The sequence below is a fragment of the Camelus bactrianus genome, chromosome 3, assembly GCF_048773025.1.
Source record: "Camelus bactrianus isolate YW-2024 breed Bactrian camel chromosome 3, ASM4877302v1, whole genome shotgun sequence".
Lineage (NCBI taxonomy): Eukaryota > Metazoa > Chordata > Mammalia > Artiodactyla > Camelidae > Camelus > Camelus bactrianus.
In genome coordinates, this window is record NC_133541.1 from 53,521,912 (window position 1) to 53,548,881 (window position 26,970).

Genomic DNA, 26,970 nt, shown 5'->3' on the forward strand with positions numbered 1-26,970 from the left:
ACAGCTGCAAATGTAGAGAAATAACCCTTACTGATAGGCCTATAAAAGCAGCCTGTAATTACATTCCTGAATGATTTGAATAATAGTGTGTCTGATACAGTCCAAGATAAGTGGCTTTTACTTTTCTTTGATATTAGGGTCATACACTGTACGCATCTATTTTTATTCCATGTTCTCCTCTCTCTGGTAATAAATTAATTTCTTAGTGTTAGTTGGGCATGTGCCCTACAGCTAAATTCATTTTCTTTTCCTTTGAAGAGAAACAAAGTTTTTCTAAGTAGCACAATAACATTTTTCCATGTTTAGGTCAGGTTTCTCATGTTAAAATAATACTTAATGGAATGGAAAAATCAATTTTCCATACATGCCTTGTCCTGTGTTCAGAAAATTTCTGGTAAGCTTTTTAAAAGAGGAATAGAGGTAAGAGAAGTTAACTTGACTGATGTATGATTAAGTAATAATTAATAAATGATTGGCCAATGCATAATAATCTAATATATCTTAAAGCTTAAGAACTATTTTTCACTGCAAACATCAAAATTCGACACAAGCAACAAAACATGCAACATCATAGTTGGTGGTAACACAACGTTCAATCAGCTTCGGACGTGGAGGACAAAATTAACAGAAAAGATTAAATCTTTTTTCAACAAATGTTATTTTAAAAACCTCTTATTTCCTACTGTCATACATTTAATTATAATAAATAAAAGCTAAAAACCATCATCTTGGGAAAGAAGTCTCAAAGGAATTGCTTCCGCTCTGAAGAGGAAACCCACAGCAAGGGAGAGAACTACTCACCACAAAAGGCCAGGCTTTCTTTCCCATGACCTCTTTCATCTTCCCATTTCTTACAAGTTTACACACATACTTGCTTTGCTTTGGCAGTGACCTTCTTTTTGCCATAATAATTACTAGTTAACTATAATTAGCATCTGATACAGTGGATTTTCCATTGTGGAGAATTTTTATTATAATAACAAAGTATCATGACTACCATCTCCCAGTTAGGACTTAGATTGGCATATAGTTGATTAAGCCAAATAAGAAATATTTTTGCAATGAAAACCTCACAACTAAAAATTAATAACAATCTCTTTTTAAAAAGTAGCTCCTTTTCATAATCTAGGAAAGGGAGAGATGATAATGGTCTGTTAGTAACCACGAGTCCTCTAAGTAGTACAGAAATGAAAAGATGAAGCAGTAGCAGGGCATACCTTAAAGTTTAATTTAAAAATTAAAGCAACTCATATGCAGGGGAGAATTGAATAAAAGAGTAAGATGGGACATGGCTGGGCAATGGAAGCACAAAATACTGTCAAACTTTAATTAAAAAATGTTTTCAATTTAAGCAGACCCAGGCCAGTGATTTTTCATTATTTTTACCACAGTTCCATGACTACTGACATTTTCATCAGAACAAATACAGGATTTTTCCCAAATTTAAAATGACAAAATTATTTTTAATTTTAACTTATAATTTCTTCCTCCTCTATACTCAAGGAAATTTGAACTTAGTTGGAATTGTTTCTTAGCCTGAGGCTTGAATATACTTTAAGTTTTTAAACTGTAAAAAATACATATTAAAAAAATAATATAGTTCTTCCTCCGTATTAGAAAACAATCTTTATCACAGACATATTATCATTTGTTTTGGGAATCAGATTACATATTCATGAACCTTCCGGCACATGATTTAGTAAAACACTTGTTTTAACAAAAACTCTCAAAGCAATCTGTCCTTGTAGACAAACTAGAAGAAAACTGGTTCTCTGGCAGTAGAAGACAAGCAGACTGGAAAACAAAACCAAAATGCCCTAGCCTAGTATCAATTAAAAAGATAAAAGCCACTTGAGAGAAATGGAAATCAAATTCAATTACAACTGTCCATCACTATGATGCACAATTATCCCAATAATCCCAAATACTATTTTAGTAAATTTCAGACTGAGAAAATCAGACTTTGCTTCATGAATTATGGTTTGTTTTTTCTTCATATTGTCTTAAAACTGACAGAGTAACCTCTTGTGCCAAAAGCAGGTGTGACAGAAACTGTTGATTTTCCGATTAATTTCCTATAACACAAACAGGGTCAGGACCTCCTTCCTAATCATGGATAGTTCTAACTTCATTAGTTGTCAATCTTTGTCAACAGCAAAAGCTTTAAGGCTACTTGCTAGCGAGTTTCCATATTCCTTAGATAAGAAGCTTCAAAAAACTAATGATAAACACGTACTTCAGATGGTAAATCTGGTTTGCATATTAAAAAATGCCTTTTCCTTGCCTCACTCTGCCTGCCCAAATTCAAGTGCATTTACACATGGGCTTCCTTCTTCCTACCCTTCAGTCTGTAAATCCCTGAAGGTGTAGGGGTCTTAGTTAAGTGGCTTCTTGATCATAATGACAAACTTATTACCACTTTTTTTTGCTGGTCATAGAACATTCCATGCTGGCTACCCATAATAATCTGCACAGACCTTAGTTTAATGCTGCTGTTGCCACTGTCTTTACTCTGACGTTGTGAGGCTTTATTTATTCCTTAGGGTGTTTCAGCTAACAGTGATTCATGGCGGGCCCCTAGATAGCTTTGCTAAGCAAATATCTCAGGATGGAAGCTGGCCACACCAGAAAGATCAACCATGTGCTTAGAGGGTTGGGGCCCTGGGACACTGATATCAGCCTGACCTGGAGGAAAGGGCTGGAGAGTGAGATCAACCATGTGGCAGTAATTCAGTCAACAGTACCTATGTAGTAAAGCCTCAATAAAAATTCTGGACATCTAAGCTTGGTGAGCTTTCCTGGCTGACAACACTCTCGTGCATACTGCTAACTTAGATGCCAGTAGGGTACCATGGAAGCTTTGAGTTTGGAAGCCAATCAGAATCTCCTCCATACGTCTCTTTCTTTGGTTGATTTTAATTTGCACCTTACGGCTATACTAAAACCGTAATCCTAAGTATAGTGCTTTGAGTTCTGTGAGTGATCCAGTGAGTGATCAGACTTGAGTGGTTTTAGGTAATCTCTAAACTTGTAGCTGGCCTCAGCAGCCTTGGACAGACTTAGCAGTCTGGAGGACTGTGCCCTAACATCAAGTATGGTTAAGTCCAAGAAGCACATTGTATCAAACTGGAGTTTCCTTTTTGCAACTCTAGTTTCTTTTTCATGGACTGTTCTTGGAATTACTTACTATTCCTCAATATATTACTGCTCTACTCCATAATGATTGCTTTTCTTAAAGAACCTTCCTGCATCTTCCTAAATTAAATTCTTCTTGGGGTTTGTGATCCACGAGGATCAAATTGGTTACATTAGGGCAGCTAAGTCCGGGCTTTCTCACTAAAGTACCACAAACAAGTCAGAGGTGTGCCGTGCACCTGCCTCTTCCATTAGCCTCAGGAAAGTCAGGTGGCCCCTGTGACTCGAGCTCCTTGGCTGAGTGTCTCAACCTCCTGCAGCATCTCTGTTTACACCAGAGCAACCACTGCAAATACCACAAATATTACCACTTTTTCTATGTGTACCGACACATGAAAAAGGAATCATTTCTAGAGTTCCTCATGACAGTATGTCACCAGCCTACTTGTCTAGCATCAGCCTTGGTTAGTCCAACCTGCATGTGCTAACCTAGAGCCACATTAAACCACTGTTTCTCCAGTACTCCAACATTTCTAACATCAGAGGTGAACACATTTATCCTTATTTCACATTTATCCTTATATGCAGATTTTCTCCCCCTCCTCTTTTCTAACCCCTCCAGAAGCCTAATATTCTGAGGACTGCTGTTCTGCCTTCCAGGGGTTTGATGTGTAACAATTTGAAACTCTTGGTCTAACAATAATCTAGTAAAAGGAATTCACTGAAAATTAATTTTGTTCACTAAAATACTACAGTGGGAACAAAAATGTTTCTTCATTTTTAGCCACCTGTTGGCCAACTGCCAACTAATCTCATGGAAGACTGAAATAAATACTGTACTTATACATAATCTTAATCACACAATTTGAAAAAAATAAGGGCTTTCCTTACAATGATAATATTTATTAGAAATTATGTTTAAAAATCTCTGTATTCTGAATATATAATTCAAAGGGTAAAACCAAATAGTGAAAATTTTCATTTGAAAAATATTTAGTGTGAAACTGTTCTTGGAGCTTCACTGTAAATATTTTTGTAATTTCAAAAAATAAAACCTACCCATACTCTACCAAATGTAAAGAAAACAAACTTAATAATCGACTGAAATAAATAAAAATCATCTATGAAATGGAAGTCATCAAATAAGCTAAAAAATGTTTCATCTAATTATTTTCATAACTTCTTCAAATCATCCCAGCATAACTAATTTCATTGCTTCAAAATTTCATAGATTCACAGAATATTAGAGTTAAAAGGAAACATAGGGATCTACTTTGCCATCATTTTAGAGTTGAGAAAACCAAATGAGTTGCTCAATATCACTCAACTAATTAATAGTGTTCATTCACAAAGACAGATATTAGACGCTAGACGTCAATAAAAAGGAATTCTAGTCATTCATATACATACATAACCTGTCTATTAAAAAATGACTGCCTTCTGGATAATATAGTATACTTTGATTAGAGAAACTCTGGAAAATACTGAAAAATAAAAAGAAGAAAAATATAAATCATCCATAATTTCATCACTCAGAAAACCTGTTAACATTATAATGCACTTTCTTTTAGTCTTTCATTTTCCTTATATTAAAAACATAGTATGAGTGTACAATTTTATAAAATTGGGATAATATATGTAATATTTTGTATTGTTTTATCACTTCATATTATATCACATTTTCATCTCATTCAAGTATCCAATAAAAACAAATTAAAGACTACACAACACTCTTTGATTTGACTCTGCCACAGTTTACGTAGCCATCATTCTTCTATCACTAGACACTGTGGTCATAAACAACCACGCACATAAATCTTTGTATTTCTAATTACTTCCTTAGAAGAAGAATCTAAACCTGAGATTACTGGGTCAAAGAGTATGTATATTTTGATGACTCTATACATACATGGCCAAATTGTCAATCAGAATGATGTCCTAATTTACACTGTCATCAGTGGAGCAGCATATAATACCTGTTTCACTGTGTCCCTCACCAATAGTAGACATTGGTTTTCATAATTTTTGCTAATGTCACAGGCAAAATGGTCCTTTTAACTTGCATTTACTCATACCACCACTGAACAGTTTTTCATGTATCTATTATCTGTATTTCCTTTTATAATTGTTTATATCTTTTATCCACTGAAAAAAAGTCTTACTGAAGTATAATATACATACAGAAAAATAAACACATCCTAAGTGTGAAGCTCAATGATTTTTTTCATAAACTGAGTTTACCCATGTACCATTATCTAGTTCAAAATACAGAAAACTATCAGCAGCCCAGAGCTCCTCTGTGCTCCTTTTCAATCACTAACTCTCCTAGAGAGGATCACTATTCTGACATCTAATACTGTAAGTTAATTTGCCTGTTTTGTATTTCTGCTCATTTTTGCAGTAATAATTTTATTGTTTAAAAAAAGTTCAGCAGCATTTATTTTAAAACAGTTAAACATTGTAGAAAAGTATAAAAAAGTGAGCAACAAGTCATCCAAAAATCCTATTACCAAAAATAACTACTGTTAACCATGATTAACAGCTTGGTAAGCATGGATGAATACAAAGACACACAGAGAAACAGACCAATTTTCCTACAGAATAGGATTATAATCTTACTTTAACTGAAGAACAAGAAACTAAAATAAATCTTGAAAAAATCCCTCCAAAACTTCAGATAAATGTTCTGTGATAAACACAAACCATTAAGAGGTTTGAGCCTCATTAAAAAACAGAAACAAAAGCCATTTCAGTTTTGCGTATTACTGATTCATTTCCTACTATGGGAAAACAAAATGGGAAACGTGCATCCCTTCATCCTTTCCTCTCCTCACCTACAGTAGTAGTCTCAGTTTCTTATATTATTTTAATTTAGTCATTTACACTCAATTCTGTCACTGTAATTCCCATTGATACTGATTCTCTTATTTTCAAATCATCCTTTAATTGGTTTCAATACTGAGCAGTGTCCCTTTTTTTTTTAAAAAAGGACTAATAGTTATTTTCACGTTTGAGAATATCTTTGTGTAGCCTTTACAGAGAAAAATAACAAAATTTTCTTGGGTAATACTGTCTTCCTCTTACAAAGCTGTAATAATAATGTAATAAAAAATAACATCAGGAACTATCTAGTGTTTAATACGTATCAGGTATTGTTATAGCATTTCATATATGTTAACTCATTTAATGCTAACAATCCTATGAGCTAGGTAACATTATCATTTTTATTTCATAGATGAAAAAATCCAAGGCACCAAGACATAAGATGACCGAGGTAACTCCTTTATGTAAAGTGGCAGAGCTCTGATCTGAATGCAGGCTGTCTGGCTCTAGAGTGCGTGCTTTTAACTGCTACGTGAAGCTGCTCAAATGTTTGCAGTTGGCACATGACTCGGGGGAGGGTCAGTAAAGGATGCTACCAGCTGTAGTGCGTGAAGGCCAGGGGTGCTACATGCCCCGCAATGAACAGGGCAGATGCATTCAGGAAAGATTATACCATATTCCTCACAACTTTCAAAATGTCCTGATGGACATTCATGCAGTGAAAACTTGTGTAAAATTACCTGATCCTAGAACACTTAACATATCAGTACAAAGTAGTTTTTGTGGGGTGGGTGCAAGGTTTTAATGTACTCAGTTTCTAGGAATAACTACCAGAGAAACTGTTCAATGTTTCAGGAAATTATGTTACACCACAACCTACAGTGTCTGAGTGGTTAATACAGTACACTTCTATCAGCCTGCATTTATAGCTGCCACATTAGTGGTGGTTTTACATGACTGCCAGCATCACCTAACTACTTTATTACACTTCTGCTATAGTAGGCATGGTCAAGTATTTAGATATTAATGTAACTATTTATTATAGGTCACCTTTATTTCTTCTTTCTATTGAATTAGGGCAACATGCCAATTTTTAAATCACAGATGTACCCTTATCTATGAATTTCATTTTAGGACCTGAAAGGCCCCTATGTTTGTTGAGGTCCCGTACCATTATTGGGGGGGGGTAATTTTTGAGGACTTTTCTTTGATTATTTCCTCTGACATCTTTAGTCTACTTCTTTCTAAATTCGTACACATAATGAGGAAACTTACACTGTGGTTGACTCATTTTTTCAAAGTACCATTTTGAGGGCTGGAGGTCGAGATTAGGAGCCACGCCATCCTTCACCAGAATATTCGACTTATTTCTATAGGTTCAACTTTTCAAAGTTCCAGTTTTTTCTTTGTTTAAAGTTCCAGTCCTTTCCTTTGTTCAACAGTTGCTGGTGAACTTCTGGTTGCCATTCTGACTACTACTAGTTTGATGATTTTGTTAGCCCTTGGGGATGAGTGTCGTGATTCTGCTTCACGTGGAGTCTTTTTTTTTTTTTTGCATACTCTTTGGGTGGGGTGTTTTTCTTTTCCTTTGAAGAGACCATCCCAATAAATATTTTCTTTAGTATAAAAGGGTGAGTCCTTCAATTACGTTGTGATGAATGAAAATTTACTACAAGCTTTTCTAATCTCATCTGCATTCTTCTTAAAGCTAATAAAGTCTAAGAGTCTACTCGGGGTCCATTATCACGTATCATAGCACTTCCGAAAATATCAGTTAATGCTTATTGAGTGATCACAATGTGCCAGTCACTGTTGTGAGAGCTTCACATTTATTATCTCATTAATCTCGCAAGATTCCTATGGGGTAGATATTATCTTCATCGGAAACTGAGATGCAGAAAAGTTATTTACCAATTTGCCCAAAGCTAGTAAAGTGGCAAAGCAGGGATCTGCACTCTGGTCATCTGATACCAGAACCCAAGTTATTCACCTCTACCTTACTGCCTCCCAAGTTTGTTTTTTTTTCCCTTCCTTCCCCCTCAAGGACTAACAGCTTCACTACAGATTTTTTTGATTACTGCTTTCTCTTTACAGCCTACCCCAAATGCTCAGTAAATATTTATTATTTAAGTAAATGAATTAACTGATTATTTTCATTGCTTTCCCCCATCTCTTTTAATGTGTCTTTTCCTTTCAGCAACAAGAAGGACAAACTAAAATCCTAAATACTGTTCTTACTCATTTCTGAGTGATTAAGAGATAATCACATTCTACAGCATTGTAAGCTTGAGTTTTCACCTATACTTTCTAACTGGGCTGACCAAAGTTGAACAGAAATGCATGTAGCTCTTCTAAGTATTTTGTTGCACAGCCCTGATATCACATTTGCTTCGGAGGGGGAATTTTTGTAACACTGTATAAGAATTAGGTAGTTTAAACTTTCCCACCTCTTGGCAGAAGAAGCTCTATGCTCCCCAGCAGCTCAGATCACTGAACATGCACCCTGCAGTGCCCTGCCAGTCCTGGGAACCACTGATACACCAGATCCATTCAAGCTACCTATGTGCTCATCAGAACTTACTGTTCTATCTCCTTGTCAGATTCCGACAACAAATTAATAGGAGGTCAACCATATCAACAGATTATACATCTTAGGCAGTGTGCTTGACTTAGAGTGAAAGGTTAGTGGCTATAACATGCTAACACAGAAAAAGTTATTGCAGTTTCAGATGCTGTGACAGACTGATGGTTTTGGCATTATTTTGAGATAGGCAAGCCTCCTGCCTCACTGCAAGTCATACCCCATAAATAACATAAAAAAATTTTACAGACAGCAAAGCATGTAAATTAATGTATGAAGATAATGTAAAGAGAAATACAATCTTGAATTTTCAAATGAAAACAGTCAGGAATTTTTAGTAGCCAAAAACAGTGTAGTAGGAACAGAATGATTATGGGAATGAAAATCTATTAATGGAGACAGCAATTCTTTATGGCAGAATTTATGTATATAAACTAACTCAGTGGGGCAAAGAACCCTTGTATGTCAGAGATATATAACAGTACCAGAGAAAAATGTACACATGCAAAGTAAATGTGGATAACAAGAAGTAAATTGAGACAATAATGGTTTGGATAGAGCAAATTAAAAAAATATTTACAAAATTAAAAGGTCAGATCTGGATGTGTTAGAGGAAGAACTCTTCAAGACTAAAAATCTGCTTCAGTCCTTCGCGTTTTAGTAAGAAAGATGCAATGGCATCATTTGAAAACTGAACTAATGTATTTTGAAAATTACTTACACTGATGACTGATGAAGAAGTTGACAAGTTTAAACCTTCAAGATCTGCTATCAAGCTTGGAGAAAGAGCTGGTGTGGGAAGCACAACTGGGGTGGATACTGGGTTAACTGTAAGAAAAGGGCCATGTTAGCACATGTGCATGAAAATTTAATTCACATTACTAAAAGCAACATTTTTATTTTGCTGGTAAATCTAATTAAACTACTTTGATTAATAAATCTATGACAATTCTATTTAACATCTTGATTTAGTCAAGTTATTATCAAGTCATGGCAGTTATTAGTCTTAGCTTTCAAAACATAATGGCAAATCCTATAACAAAGTAAGAATACAAATATCTTGAGTAATAGTTTTTGAAAATTTTTATCACCTAACATTATCACTAACATTAATCACCCAGTAACTTCACTGAAAGAAAAAGGTAGAGAAAATTTTTTTCTGACTAATGTAAAGAATAACAATAGCTTTCAAGAGAGTTCTCCAGTTGAGTTATGTCTTATAAGGGTGTTTAAGTCCTTTCCCTATTTTACTCTATACTGTAATAATTTTAGGGGCCCAGCTATCTAATTCCCTTCTAATTATACTTTGTCAGCAAATGCTATGTGCTAGATAGAAATGTTTGATTTTAAATCTCTTACGTACTTGAGATCAGATATCCCCTAATTTGAAAATCTTTTATAAATGCAAATCTGATCACATTGCTCTCTTGCTTAAGACTCTTCAAAGGCTCACAATTGCCTACAAGATAGAAGTCCAACTCCTTAATTAAGTGCTCAAAGGCCTCTCTGTTCTAGCTCAGCACTGTCCAACAGAACTTTCTGTGATGATGGGAATGCTCTTTAGCTGTAATGTCCAAAATGATGGCCACTAGCACATATGCCTAATGTGCTCTCGAAATGGGGCTACTAGGACCAAACAATTACATTTTAAATTTTAATTAATTTAAATTTAAATAGGTATGTGTGGCCAGTGGCAACCATATTGAGCAGGTCTAGCTTATCTCCAATTTCATCAGCCAGTCCTACGTTCTAGCTCTACTAATAGTTTCCAAGATCTTGACTCATGTCTTTGAGCTTTGTATATTCTATTTGCTTTTCTTAGAAGGTACTTCTCTGCCTTGCTCACCTTGCAGCCTCTACAATAAGACACCACTCAGACAGAGAGCACAACCTGACTCACCTAAACACAGCTTCCATGTGCCTCCTCTGTTCCACACGTACACCTGGACACACTTCTACAACCGTACTTCTCTCAGAATACAAATTTGTGTCTTTATGTTTTTATTTCCACTGGTCTGTGTGAGCAGACTTTGATGAGTTAAATTTTAGTGCTTAGAAACTGCTAAGCTGTTTGTTGAATGAAATAAATTAAAATGCGGAAAAAGTTTTAGCTTCCGACAAATTCTCACTCCAAAGCAATTATCAGATAGGAAGCAACATTTACTTCATTTGACATCACATATCAAAGTATCTTTTTCTCTTTTCTCTTTAGCATCACAAATATCTTGTAAGTTAGGCAGAACAAATATTAATTCATAAAATTAGCAATAAATACTTCTTGAACGAGAGAGCAAGGGAGAGACAAAGTTCAATATATAGTCTCTGTCTTCAAGTAACTTAAAATTTAATTGAGAAAAGAAGATATACATGCTTGAAGAAAAAAAGTAACAATACAGTCCATAAATGATACTACCAAAAGAAGAAAATTTTCAAAGGAAATCTTGAATAAGATCTCAACATATGCATAGAAAAAGCAGAGTAGAGACTGGATGGAGGAGGGAGTGGAGCCTGCGGTTCCTTCCTGGCACTCGATTTCGTGAGCTCTTAGTGTGAAGCCAAGCTATGAATCCCCAGCTTCCTCAGACCTATGCGGAAAACCACTGTACAGTTAGCAAGTGTCACAGGGAATTAGGGAAAAAAAGGATCAATGGGGATACAGTGGTTAAGAGACGGCTTCATGAATAGGAGCTAATGAAGCCCAGGTTTTAAGTGAGGGTAGGATGTGAATAAGAGGAAAGGAAGAAGCTGGTCAGCTACTGAATGAGATCATGTAAACAAAGGCTGAGAGGTGGGAAATGGTAAAGCTAAGGGGGCTGGGTTTATCCTATACACCAAAGAGAACTGTTAAGAATTTACCAAAAAGGAATGATGTGACATATGGTACTGCAGTTTGATTAGTCTGATGGTAAATGTAAGAGACAGACTAAGAATTAGAAAGAGCAGTTGGGTTGGCAAAGAGGAAGAATTTACAATAGGTTAGGCATGATGTGAAAAGGACTGAAGTAAGATAATGGTGGTGAGAAGGCAGAAAGGACATTCATATTAAAGACATTGTAAACTGAGGCACAGGGATATGAAGACTCGCCAAGATCAAAAAACAAGGGAATGGTAGAACCACTTGAGGACAAGACATTGGTCTTCTAATTTGAATCAAAGTATGTTGCCTCTCCATGCAAATGTAACTTTTTTGACGGCTTCTAAATGCATGTTCGTCTGTTTGTCTATTCATCCATCCATCCAAATATCAAATGCCCACGTAAGAAATAAAAATTGAATAAGACAGAGTCTCTGACTTCAACTATGGCTTGGCTAAAGACAAAGAGAAGAAATTCACACCACAGGGAAGCCTGACTCAAAAAAAAAAAAAAAAAAAAAAAAAGATTAGCTTTTAGTACCATCTCAGAAGACAGAGGCTCTGGCATTAAAGAAATGATTACACATCTGTTTATAGGTCTGCCAGGATGAAAGCTGGCACTGAAGGTTTATCCTAAATTGGATTCTGCAGCCAGTTGACTACGGTGAAGCATTTAATAAATGTGTAAGAAACAAAATGACTATGTAGCTAAAGAAAAAAAAAACAGGGCATACAAATTAAAATGAGATACCATTTCTACCTATCAAATTGGCAAATTTGTATTTTTAAATACAAAATCCAGCATTGGTAAGGGTAAAAGGAACCTGGCACTTTCCTATTAATACTGTGCAAGTTAGCACAAACTTTATGGAAGGCAATTTTAGGCCACAGAATTCTTTAAAGCCTTTGTCCCGGCAATTCTACTCCTGGGAGTTTATCTTAAGGATGTAGTCATGGATATAATGCAGTAATATACTTAGGAAGATGTGTATTGCTGCACTGATTATGATAGCAAAAAAATGGAAACACGTCTAATTTCCAACAACAGTAAACCTGTTAAACAGAATTTATTACGACAATATAAAGGACAACCATGCAGTCATTAAAAATGAAGTTGTTAAAGAATATTTATGGCAAGAAAAGGAATGTGTACGGTAAACAGAGAAAGAAGCAAACGGTAAAGCGGTATCTCAGTACGATCCAATCTGGAGGGAAAGGGATTTGCATACGAAAAGAATCTGACCGGAAATGTCAGAATGCTAACCCATTTTTTTCTTTTTAAAACTTTCCACAAAACATTTTTTTCTTTATTAAAGTATAGTTAACAAAGTAATTATACAAGTGTTCAGATCAAAGTTATACTTTAAAATCTAAGTAACACTTTTACTCTGATGGTTTAATCTGAAGTTATTTGACTTTTTAAATGTAATTTGCTGCAGCTGCCTCATCATTGTCACCACTGCTAACACAGCTCGCCCTCATCTAACGCTCAGCATGTGTCACGCACTGTTTTAAGTGTTTTTACATTGATCAACTCATTCAATCCTCTTAATACTCTAAAAAGTGTTCCTATTATGCCAATTTTATAGATCAAGCAACTGAAGCACAGAGATTAAGTAACTTGCCCAAGGTTACACAGCTAGTAAGTAACAGGACTGGAATTCAAACTCAGTCTAGCTCCATCGTCCTCTTGGCCATGCCACTCTACTGCCTCTACCACAATTTATTCAACAATATGATGTCACAGATGATAAGGCTTCTCTGAAGCATGATTACTGTTGGTTGATAAAAATTTAAAACAGACTTCACAGTTAGTTGTACTGATAGTGTAATTACATAGGTTTACATTTCTTATAAAAGGACACTGGAATATAACTGCTGCTTTATGACCATCCTGTTGAGACCACATGGAATGGGGGTCCTAAAAGATACTTTAACTTCCAGAAATATAAAATCTGTCTGGGAAAAAAAGCGTATTTCTCCTACTAAGCCTAATCTATTGTTAGGCCACACATCTCCTAGCATAAATATTTTCGAATGTATTATCTATAGACCCCATGACATAGTCATATAATTTCATAACCTAGAGTATCTGCAGAAATTTTTCAGCCATTCTTTGTTCATTTTACAAATAAATAAAATGAGGCAAAGAAATTAACTCACTTAACAGATGACAGGCCGTACCAGGATTAACGCCTGTGCTTCTGATAACATCCCCTCAACAGATGCAAGGTGACTGACTATACTGCTTTCTTAGCGGCAGACGACCATTATCTCAGGTAGTGGCAAGCTCTTTCCCTATTCCGTGCCTTTTTCTCCTCCTCACTCTCTTCTCCTCCAACTGCCTAATTCTTACTTATATTCAGCTCAGCTGTTACATCCTGGTACTGCTAGGTGGGCTAGGTACCCCAACACTTAACAGCATTCTGTGCATATCTCTTTCATATTTCATTTATAATACGGCAATCTAATTGCTGACTTACTTGTTTCTCCAGTTACATCTGGAGAGTTCCCTGGGTAGGGATAATACTGTCTCTCTTTAGAATCTCTAGCACACAGCAGACTACTTAGATCATAGCAAGTGTTCAATAAATGTTTCCTGAAAGAGGACCCAGATAAATTCAGGGCTTGCAGTTTGTGTGGTACACAGTGTGCAATGAACAAATCATCACTGTGGATTATGATGTGCCTCTTACATAAAACGTAAGGAGTGTGTCTGCCTCTCCTTCAAAGTTAATCTAATTCTCACAGCTGAGGACTCAAGTCACTGGACAGCAACTTTTTAGGTTTTTGATCAACAAACTGCTTGCCATGGACAGTGGAGAAGTACTGTAGGTGAATAAGCAGCATGTAACAAAGTTGGTATTTTCAGAACCACTATCAGCAATGCTTTTCTTCCACAACACTCTTTAAGATTCTTCCACATGGCCATTGTAGCTTGTCTCCTTCTTCATTTTTCACTGTACTTTGCACTTTATATCTCTTCTATAATAGTCACTGTTTCAGGCATCTATGCCTCTGACTAGATTCTAGTCTCTGGAAGAGAATGATTAAATTCTATTTATCTATTCCAGCACCCAGCAAAGGACCTTGCACTCAGACAATCCACAAATATTTGCTAAATTGACAGGGGAAAAAAAAGTTTCAAGTATTGTTTGTTTTAGGATTTTGCTGTCATAAATAATGCTGTAATGAAATTTCTGTATATACCTTCACACATTTTATTAATTCAACAAATATTTATTGGGTACCCACTATCTGCCAAGTGTTCTTGTAGGTACTAGGAATAGCAGTGAGCAAGACAGACAATAAACAGGTAATAAAAATAATTAAGATAATTTCAGATAGTGAAAAGTGCCATGAAGACAATCAAGAGTGATTAGTGAAGGTGTGTAAGAGAAGGTGACTTTTGAGCTGAGATCTGAAAGGTAAGAAAAAGCCTGCCATCACAAGATGTGGAAGAATTCTCAGCACCAGAAATAGCAGAACAAAGGCCCCTGGCAGGAATGAGCCTGGTATATTTCAGAAATACAAAGGAACAGTACAGATAAGAGGTAGGCAGGGGTCAGATTATCTAAGGTCTTAGAAACCTAGGAATATGGACTTCAATCTAAGCGTAAAATTGAGCCATTAATTTTACAGATGGACCTGGAGATTGTCATTGTAAGTAAAGTAAGCCAGAAAGAGAAAGAAAAATACTACATGATATCATTTATATGTAAAATCTAAAAAAATGATACAAATGAACTTATTTACAAAACAGAAACAGACTTATAGTTACTAGGGGGGACAGAGGTGGGAAGGGATAAATTGGGAGTTTGAGATTTGCAGATACTATTATATATAAAATAGATAAACAACAAGCTTCTACTGTATATTCTACTGAATGTAGGGAACTATATTCAGTATCTTGTAGTAATCCAAAATGAAAAAGAATATGAAAAGGAATATATGTGTGTATACACATGAGTAAAACATTATGCTGTACATTAGAAATTGGCACATTGTAAACTGACTATATTTCAATAAAAAAAAATTAAAGAAGAAATGGGCAAAACTTGACTAGACATGCAAATGACCAACAAGTCCATGAAAAGATGCTCAATGTCATCAGACATCAGGGAAATTGAAATAAAAACCATAATGAGATACCACTTCCAACCCAATAGGATGCCCATAATAAAACAAATGAAAAATAACAAGTGTTAGTGAGGGTGGAGAAACTGGAACCCTTGTGAGTTGCTAGTGGGAATGTGAAATGATTCAGCTGCTGTAGAAACAGTTTGGTAATTCCTCAAAAACCTAAACATAGAATTACCAAATGATTCAGCAATTCTATTCCTAGGTAAATAGCCAAAAGAATCAAAAACAAATACATGTACATGTATGTTCATAGCAGCACTATTCACAATAGTCAAAAGGTGGAAGCAACACAAATGTCCATTGATGAATTAAAAAAAAAAAGCAAGCCATTAAATTGAAGAGTCTAAAACCAGGATGGAATAAGATCTGATTTGCTAGTGTATCCGTAGGATAAATTCCTTGGAAAGAATTGTTAGATCAAAAGGTGTGCAGAGTTTAAGTTTTGATAGATATTACTCAAATGACCTCAAAAAGCTGCACCTAGTTATACGCCTATGAGAAACACACGTAGGGTGCCTGTTTCTCCAAACCTTAACAGTATTGGATGCTGTTTTAAAAATCTTAGCCAAGAGGTGAAAAATGATGCAAACTGTAAAATCTTTGCCAACAGGTGAAAAATTATTCAAATACTGAGTAATACTTGAGAGAAATTTAAAACTATTTCTCTACAGTAAGAATTTGCCATGACTATTGGAAACAGGCCAGATAAACAACATAAACAGAACAGCTCTATGACAGAGTAAGACAACCTAAAAACATAACTCACTTCTAGCATGGAAAAACTCTACTGCAAAATGACAGTGGTTTAATATTCAGCAATCCACTTGTTACTCTTCCTCTAGTGAAAAATCGACTTACTAACAAAGTGACTTCTACTATTTCTTTCTCACCAGGCAGGAGAATTTAAAGGGAAATGAATATACATCTTCGCACACTGGGTGAATGTATTTGTAGGGTGAGTGTATTTGTAGGATTCTAAGTTCTCAGAAGTAGATTTGCTGGGACAAGGATTTTTTGCAGTAAAATACTGACAGGTAGAAGCCACACTGTTCTCCAAAAGGCGCATACTCATTTATGCTCCCACCACAAGTGTGGCAAGTGGAAGACGGTGGTGTCCTTTACATTTCCAATTACTTTCCTAACTCCCTGCTTCCCTAAGTTAGATGTCTCCATCCCCATAAACAACATTTAACAATGTGAAAGTTGTGAGATATGGATAATTATTCACTAAAGCAAGTATAAGTTACTGAAGCAAAAGATCTTAAAATGAATTTGCTGCACTTTTGTTTGACCAATTACATTTATTCAGGTGATACAAAACTGATATGCTGAATGGATGGGAAAAAATACTAACTGGACTGATTTTTAAAATCTTTGCTATTCATCTATAAATCTCTCATAACAGATGTTGATTTATTTTGAGACATATAAATGAAAGATACTATAAAAATAAAAACTATTACTACTAAGCATGGAAGAGAATGTACATTTCAATACTTACAATCATCCAGATCTAGAAGGGAAACATCTTTGGTAAGAGGATTTCTATCTTGCTTTGTTTTTTTTTCTTTCCCCTGTGAAACAAGAAATAATTCCTTTACTCAATGTTCTAGTTTAAAAAAAATCTATGAAGTAGTCTTTAACATTTCAAAACAAACATTCTTCCTTTGCTTAGTCTTCCAAGAAAAAAAAAATCAAATTAAGCTTCTCTATGGTTACGTGAAATGTTTTTTTGAATCAAAATTTTTATTTCAGTTAGCATACAGTATTTCTTCTCCACCATGCAAACTTTTATATTTAAATATTTTCTTATTTAGAGGTAATAAAGGATTTTCAGAAAAAATTTAACAGTAAGTAATGATTTTATAACCTGACAATTTTTGATAACATATAAATCTAATGTGGCTCTTCGGTAGGAAGTGTACGAACATTCTCAAAAATAATTTTTAAACAAGTTGATTTAGGAAAAAGAAATGCTCAAACAATACATGCTTAGCTCTGAAACTGTCAACAGACTTGTGACTGATTAGCCTTTCTGGATGTAGTTTATGACAGGCATTGTACTAGGTACTTTATGTTTCAACACTGGGTTGCGTTAGACTTCTTTTGCCAGAGCTATTCATTAAAACCTATAAATGACGGGGGAGGGTACAGCTAAAGCGGTAAAGTGCATACTTAGCACGCACGAGGCCCTGGGTTCAATCCCCAGTACCTCCGCTAAAGATAGATAAATAAATAAACCTAACTGCCTCCCCCTAACACCTCCCCCTCCAAAAACCTAGAAATGACATTTTTAGGCTCTTGCTCTTTAGGGTTGAAAAGAAATCACTTTCTTTTGTTTTTCCTTTGGGGAGAATAAGTATTTCAAATATATCTGCACATAATTAGGGCTTCCTCTACCTCAGATTTGCTTATTCAATCTACTATATTTTTGAAACATGGATGCCCGTGGACTAGATTCCTAAGCCTGAGATATTCAGTTTGGTTAGAGATTCAGAAAAGATGTGTAATCTTAAAAAAAAAATAAATAAATAAGGTGTAATACTGAGTAGTAGTATAAACAAAAACCAGCAAAGATGAGGACGTTAAATAGATGTATTTGGGTCACGGTTACTAACCTTTATAATCTATACATTTTTACATTAAACTTTCCCAAATAAAAGGCCAAAATTTAGTTTTTGCCAAAGTGTTTCTGTTCATTTATTCAATCACTCATTCATTCAATAGGTATGTATAGGATCTTTAACAGGTATCAGATTCTGTGCTAAGCAATGGAAGTAACACAGTCAAGACAAAGTCCCTGCCTTCAGATAACTTGTAACCTACCAGTGGAATTTGTATCTTCTTGTTAATGGGAATTACTACAGACATTTGTGAAGTATTCCTCTCACTACAGAAAGGTATCACTAAAACAAAAGGTACATTACCATCATTTAAAGTCTACATTGTGTTAGAGCTCTTGCAACAGTGCAATACATGAACAAGAGCAATGCACTAAGTAATATGTCAGGTAACGTTCTAGTGATTTTAAGCCTTGCTTGTTTTTTCCCTTATGCCGATACTCATAAAATATATTTTCAAGGATCATACAATAATATACATTAAAACACTAACTAAAAACATCAGTACTAGTTTTCTTCCTCAAAATAATTATTTCTGCCACTGAAAACTCCAAATCATCTAGATGGGTTTTAATTTTCATTAGTTATTTAAAAACAAAACAAATAATATTTGCCCCTCTCTCCATACCTGAAATAAATAACATTTTTTTAGGTCTGGGAAAAAATAAATAAATGTTAGTGTTTACTAAGATGAAATGTAAAAGCTGCAAGTAACAAAAACAGATTCCAAATGATTATGTCATCTCAACTAGAGTATCATTCCTGTGAAGAAAGAACATATAACAGAAAGAGGTTATCACCATGCAACTTATCAAAATGCTGTGCTGAGCACAATGGGTGTAGCTTCCTATAAGCTACAATGGTGCATGACTGTCTTTATGGAACTGTAACCTCCCCACCTGAAAAATTAGAAACCTAGCAAATCAAGACAAAGTTAAAGCTGGAGGCGAGTCTATATGCCTTATTTTCTACTTCACAGCTAAGAGTGTGTAACAGTATCTATTAAATACACATCAGGTCACGTACAACAAGGGACAGAGCTGCATGTGAAAAGTGGCATAATCTCTTATTAGAAGCCTAAAACAAAAAGCAAAAAGGCTCTCAAAAGGACAGAATTTCATTGACTTTCTGAGAACAACAAATAACCAGTGACTGAAATACAACATTAGCAACAGATAATGGTCATCTCTGCTGAACTGAAAAAGCCTTGCATACCGAATCAAAGCTATAAAAAGCCTCGTGATGTGTTTGGCATTCCTCTCTTATACTATACTTCATTTTTCATTTTAAAAAATCCATAGTAAGTTCAAAACATTTTCATACTTAAAGAATCTACTATAAAAATAAAAATCTGAATCCTAAACAAAGAAGTTAAGAGCCCTATTCCATCAAACATTTCTCCATTTGCAATTCATCTTGGTAATAGAGACAGAACCTAGGTAAATGCATATAGGACTTGAGGCAGGAGATTTTTCTTGCTCAATGCATAATTCATGTGCTCCGCCTGCAAAGTGTGTAAAATGAGAATTTCACACCGCAGCATGAGCCATGGAGCTGCAGAGAAAAGGCAGATGAAATCATATTTTACTGTGTGAATTTTATTTCTTACCCTCCCAATATTTATACAAAACCATCATTGACAAACCAAACACATTGACAGATCACCCACTGTTTCCATTGTGTTAGTACTTGAGAAGAGATCAGGCAGAAAGATAGACAATTTGTTTTTGTATATTTTTTTAAATAGAGGATTAGGTTTTTAACAGCTGAGTGACTGTATTAGACTTTTATAAGGACAACAGTAACCGATCTTAAAATCTCACTACAAAAATACCTGGTTATCAATTCATCATCCTCAAATCTCCATTTTGTTACTATGGTATTCGATTATACACCTCAACACATCAACGTTTTAAAAATAGAATACAAAGCCACAGGGCTAAAAAGCTGATTTCTATTTAATATATTTCATTTTAAATAATAAATAAAAGATCCTGGAAATACTTATTAAGCTAGAAATAATACAAACAAAAAATGTGATAATATATCTGTAAAGACTTTTTAAAAATCTATTACATATGTTCACTTTCATGCTGATTTTTTTAAAAAAAGCAAGTAGAAAAAAAGATCTGACACAACAAGCATTAAACATGCTTCCTAAGAGGAAACCGTCATAAAGAGGTTTCAAATTTAAAACTATAAAACAAGATAAACGGTATGGAAAGTTTGTTAAACCCATACTATGCTTTGATATCAACAAAAATTCAGGGCTTCTTTCTAGCCTCACAGGGCAGGATATCTGCATGAGATATTTTCCATTAGAATTACCAACCAGAGACAATTTAATGACTCTCTTGCCTTCAAGTCGTCTAACAAATTTGATTTAAAAAAATCTGAGGCTCATACTTACATTGTGCTTTAAAACAAAAGTACACTGGCAGTAAATTGAGACTTCGATACAAGTCAAAAAAGAAGTCTAAACTGTTAAACAAATCTTCTCTATTAGATTATACCCACTTCAATAAAAAAGCTTGCTTAATGGCATTCACTTTGATTTAAAGATCTCAATTGAAGTGAAATGATATTTCTGTTCTGGAGGATATAAAATATGAACTAAATTGGGAAAGACATAAATTGAAAGGGCAAGACTTGGAATTGTCAGAGTAAAAACCAGTATTCTATAACATTTGCAGAAGTTATGTAACTGCAACAGTCATAAATACCTGGAAAAACACAAGTAAAACTTGTTTCCTACTTCACAAATAGGGCAGAAAACTAATCAGAACATAATAGTTCCTTTCACTCTTATCCACGACCTATTCACACTACATCCCATATTTACTTTATACTCAAGAATCTTTCACATGGTAGATCTTTTATTGAGGCATATCTGGACACTAGTCACAAAATCAGTGACCGGTTCACAGAGCACGTAACAGATTTAATTAGTTTCTTTGTATCTCTCAAAAAGCGATTAGCAAGGTTTTGTGAGATCCCTACAACCTGTGATAAAGACCACTGACAGGAGCATCTCAAACTTGCTAGGTATATGCAGACTGCACAATTTTTCTCAAAGCTAGTATAGACATTAATCAGTTTTGATTCAAACATGAAAATGCTCTTTATATTAAATGTTATTAGGTGCAAGTATATTAAATACATTTTTTCCATTGATGGATTATTAGCCTTTATACAGTTTATGTAATCAAATGCTGTTAATATTCATAACAAAAATACATAAAACTATTCATAATTCTAATCATGACAAAATTTTATAATTTTAACCACAGATAATCTGAATGTTCAGCAGTTAGTGCACAAGCACTGAAGACATAATCAGAACTGGTGTATCACAGTTCAGGTGTGAGCAGTGGGACTGACAAAGTGATAGCAGAAATAACTACAGTATATACAACATGCTAACTTACTGGCTGGTGATAAAAGCATTGAAGCCTAGGTTCCATAAAGGAAAAAAAACACTGGTAACTTAAAAAAATATATTTTAAGTATTTCATTTATTAAATATTTTAACTATAAGCAGAATATAACTTAATTGTACCAGTTAAAAATAGGATAAAGTGACATAAATGTGAATCTCTTCTTGATGTAATGTGGCCTACATTAGTAATTTTTCTCTCCACTCTTTGGTGTAAAAAAAAAAGTTTCCTAAGCACTGTGTAAAGTATGTGAAAACACTAAAAATAGGGAACTATTAAAACTAATTTTCTTACAGAGTACTTAGGGCAAAATAATTATTTCATAAAAAGGATATGGATCAAATTAAAAATATTTATTATATCTATTTCAGAAAAGAACACCTACAAATAAAAATATGCTTGCCCACCAAAATAACTGCAACTGAAGAACAGGATAATTTTCTTTGGTCATCACTGATAATATGTGACTTCAAATGAGGACACACAAATGTGACACCAGAATGTACCACTACAGTTCTGTGTCTCACGGCTATGATGGAGTGTGGTGTTGAACGACAAACACTTCGGGAACATAAACAATTCAACAGCGGTTCTCTTGACTGTCTCTACACCACTCACATGAGTGACACTCTCTGGTCAGTAATACTTTTCACTCCATGCAGTCAGTTTCAACCAGAAGTCCTCAGCTTATATTTTCTATAATAAGAGAAATGATGCAAAAGGAAGAACAAAGGCACAGAAACAGAAAAGCACACAGCATGCTACGAGAACCACAGCAGTCCACTGGGATTGAACACAAATGGTTAGGTTAAGACTGTAAAGCTGGGTTTGGACATGCCAGCCTGAGGAGCTGACTGAACTCAAACGACAATGGGGCAACATTACAGGTAACACTGACATCAGTCCGGGAGCTGTATAGAAGGACTGGCATTGGGGAAGTGTACGAGGATGACCAAAGGCAATGGTCTACGAGCGAGATAATGAAGAGCTGACCTATAATGGTGGTTGGAAAAGAAGAAAAAGATATGAGAAATAAGACACAAATCTCTAGGACGTGGCAACTGTGTAAACACACAGGATAAAGGGAGGAGTCAAAGACAATTATGGGGCTACATATCTGGGAGCACAGAAAGAATGCTGGTACCAAATGGGAGATCATGTCTTCTGGCTATATTAGGTTTGGAAAATCAGTAGCTCCTTAGAGGTCTAAGAATTTGGTTTGAATTTGGAAAGAAAGGTTAGAGTTGTAGGGATTTAGTTAGAGATAGAATCATGGAAGTAACTCACATAAATGTTTTAGCTGAAGCTATAAGAGTTAATGAGTGAGTCTCACAACAGGAAAATGTAGAGGGAAAAAAGGACTAAAAATAAATTCATTCACATCAATTAATAGTTTTGAAAAAATGTGTATACTAAGCACTAACTTTGGGGCAACGTTCACACCTGGGTGTCAGAAGGGGGTAAAAAGTGAGGCAATCAAAAGATTAAAGGGTCAAAGAAGTCAGAAGAAAAACGATGCAGAGAGTTTCAAGTAGTAGGGGAGAGTTGTACAGATAGAAAAAGAGAAGGCCACCGGTTTTGGAGAAAAATCATGGCTAATTTTTCAGACAGCAATATCTGCAGGAAGTGATAGGAATAAAAACCAAATTAAAAGAGACTAAGAAATAATTGGATTAAGAGGTTGGGTGGAGGATATCTAGATTATTTTTCTAAACTCTCACTCTCACACATCCTGTCTCTCTCTTCCACTCCCTTCTTCTCTTTAAATGCTAGGGAAGACTTGACTGTTCTGGTTGGCGGAGGAGGAATTAGGGAAAAAGAGACTGAAGATGCAGAGGGAGGTGATTATCAACAAAAGAAGGTCAAAAGGAAAGAATCTCAGCTAAGTGGATAGGGATCGCTTATTCAGAGCTACATTTGGGAAAAAGGAGGAGGGTAAATAGAGACTGTGTGCTAGAGAGCAGAGAGGCAGGAGATGCTCAGAGTGAAAGGCAGCTCAGTCTTGTGCAGAAAGCGGATGAGACCATGGGCTGCAGGTAAGGGATTACACCTGAATGTTAATTCCTAACTTGAATGGTACAAAGAGAGTTGGAAAACAGGAGACATAAGAGTTACAAAAAGAAAAAAAAAAAAAAAAGTTCCGTTCCTTTTAGCACGGGTGTTCGGTAACTCTAACACTGTTGGTCTCTCAGGAAATCAATGTTCAAGTTAAAAAATGTTAACCCTGCTGTTTTATGTTTTTACAGTGCTTTACATTGATCTTTCACATTTGATTTTTTTTATAATAGTACTTGAAAGAAGCAGAATCAGTATTAGCATTCCTACTTTATAGATGAGGAAACTGGAGCATGAAGATATTATCTTCCAATCAGGAGAACACTATACTTATCTCACAGGACCACCATAAAACGAACTATTTTCAAAGCCATATATTCAAGGCAGCCACAAGGTCCCATTTTCATGCTCAATATTCCCAAAATACATTGTCCAAATGAAAGTAAAGGAAGAGAAAAAGTATAGATGTAGTTGGGCTCCAGATTTCAGGCATATGAATTTTCAGCACTAACATACTGTCATGCAAAATTAAGGTAAAGCACCCACCATCTGCCTTCATTATTCATAATTTAGAGCAGAAGCCACAAAACTTGGTGCAAGGAGGACTGTTCTATAATTACAGAGTTGCTTATTATTAGGAAACTGGTACTCTTGTAATTGCATGGTATACTTCAAATCACTCAGAAAGAAATAGAAAAAAAAATTATGGTGGCTCCAAGGTGAACAGTATTCCAAATGATGAGTTAAAACAATCCTAAGTGCCTGTTACAGATAAGAAAGGCATTATAATACAGAGAAAATAAGTTATATAAGCAAAACAGACGTAAAATTATCAACAATGTGAGTAAAACCTGAATTTCTCAAGAGTCAATACTTTGAAATTTTGCACTGATACTCTACAGTAAAATATTTTCAACTATCTAATCTGATCATTGAAAATTACAAAGAAAAAAACAAATTGCATCTCTGACCTAGGGTACCTCTGTGGCCTTCTGCTGCATCTTAAAGCCCTGCTTCTAATACTATATAGGCACTAAAGTCTACAATTTTCAACTTGTACAAAACTTCATTAGAACAACTCACTTTAATTTCGCCCACTCAACATTCCTTAATTTCTTGTTAAGTCATTTTTAAAAAACACTGATTGCTTATTCTGGGTTGTACTTACTCTCAATTTCTAAAGCTCCTTTATTTTAAATAATATCTTAAGCTTTTCTGTAATGTGCTATAAGTAGGAAACAAGAGAATATTAAATTCACTATGTGATCAAGTTTTTATAAGACGCCAGATTAATAATCCTAAAAATCTCTAAGATTTTATGTGGTTTTTTTGAAAAATAAAAATCTTAGATTATATACTATATATAGACACAAGTTTTAAATATAAATTCAAGTTGAAATAGGCTTTACTACAAGCAAGAATATTTGAAACAAGGTAAGACAAATACTAGCCAATTTTTAAATATGCCTATTCTTTTTTAAAAAATATACTTATTCTTTAACAATAAATCTTGGGATGGGGAGGGCAATTATTACTTTGATGAATTTATTTTCATACTTGTCTACTCAAATGACTTATTGAAGAAATTCATGTTACTAGAACAAATAAAAACAGTAGGTTAAAAAGAAATTGAATTCAGTAAAAGGTAAAGTGTCACCATATTTTCAACATATGGAATAATACATTTATTTATTAAAAACTACTGCATTTGAAACCTAGCATCACCATGATCCATTTGCAGGAAGGGAATAACAATTAAAGATCAGGAAGATATGTAGTAGGTCTGAATCTTGTATTAGTAACTACATTTTTCCAATTCATGGCTTTATTTTTTGCTGCTAAGTAGACAAGTTTCAGTGTTACAAATGTTGTATCAAAAAGCATTATCATTCTATTACATGAGTGTTTCTTGCATTTGTTTTTAAATATATGGCTATTGCATTTTATTAACTATTAAATAATATACTCTTTAACCCTTTAAAAATACTTTTATCCAAATGCCTAATGTTTTTTAAAAAGCGTATTAGTCTCAATTTCTTAGGATGCATGTGCACTTACTTTCCTTTGCTTAATACTATTTCTGTGACTTCTCTTTAATTTCTCTTTGGCAAAAGCCTCCCTTGTCACATCCTAGCCAAGAACAAAAAAAGCCATACTTATGACACTGAAGTCTCTAATTCTGGTTGGAAACGGTGAGGCTAAAAGCAGTTCCTAATTTTTCTGCAGAGCTGAGTTATAAAGGAAGCTATAATCTAAAAAAACAAAATAAAATCACAGGTGTAAATGCATGAAGATAGTGTTTATTTTACTTGTCAGTGACAACGTTAAATTCCTTTCCTGGTTTCTTTATTTTCAACAAAACACAAATCTTCAGAAATACTTTTTCTTAATTGGGAGAAGGCTATAAGACTATTTACTTTCAGCTATAACAAATGTGTTATCTCTTACCTTAGTAACTTTTCTGGATTCAGATTCACTTTCAGACTCTGATTCTGATTCAGAATCTGAAGAGCTGTCTTCTACTGAACTAGATTCAGCACTGGAAGTATCTGAACTTTTAGAGTTTTCATTTTCCTTATCCACATCTTCAGAATCACTACACAGAATAATAAATTTTGAAATATGAAATCGTTACATAAATAATAAATTTTGAAATATTAAATCCTTATATAATCCTTATATAAATAATACAAATATTAACCCTTTTGAAATACTAATCCTTGTATATATAAATATTACATCCTAATATTAATCCTTATATAAAGTTTAAGCAGTCTGAAAAATCAAATGACAAGTGTTGCCATTTGTCTGTTTTGCCTGAGTCAGTCTTTATTAGAGCAGTATTTTTCACTGAGAATCATTTCTCCCTAGTATATAAAAAGACAATAAAAATAGCTTTAAAATTCTATAACATATTAATAAAATAATAAAGGCAGTATTATCTGTAACCAAATAAGTAAGAATCCATTCAAAATCAAGTATACCACATCACACAGACTTCAAATGCAAAAGGTCATAAAGTAACACTAAATGGTCACATAAGTAGAAAATAATTGATAATTAAATGTTTGATTTACCAGGAATACAGATTAGGTGCTACCATTAACAACTTCAAAGATACTTAGGCTGATTTTAAAGTGCTGTCTCAAAAATACTAAGTGTTCGTTAATAAATTTAAATATTTATACATCCACTTTTGCTAAAATAGACATCCACTGTATGGATTTTTATATCCAAGAAAATTATTTACATATGTTCCCAAATGTCACCCTTAAACATATTATATGAAAAAATGTTAACCAGTTCAAGAGAGAATTCTTC

The 26,970-nt window shown here is 34.5% G+C and overlaps 1 protein-coding gene across 1 annotated transcript in view; it reads right to left on the reverse strand.

Annotated features, from left to right (window-relative positions):
* Nucleotides 1–26,970, reverse strand: part of AP3B1 (adaptor related protein complex 3 subunit beta 1) — a 220,652-nt gene that overhangs the window by 52,496 nt on the left and 141,186 nt on the right. The window contains exons 20-22 of the mRNA XM_074360087.1: nt 26,098–26,245; nt 17,038–17,110; nt 9,261–9,367 (exon numbers count right to left, since the gene is read on the reverse strand). Coding sequence (XP_074216188.1) covers nt 9,261–9,367; nt 17,038–17,110; nt 26,098–26,245 — 328 coding nt within the window. The remainder of the gene's footprint in view (nt 1–9,260; nt 9,368–17,037; nt 17,111–26,097; nt 26,246–26,970) is intronic.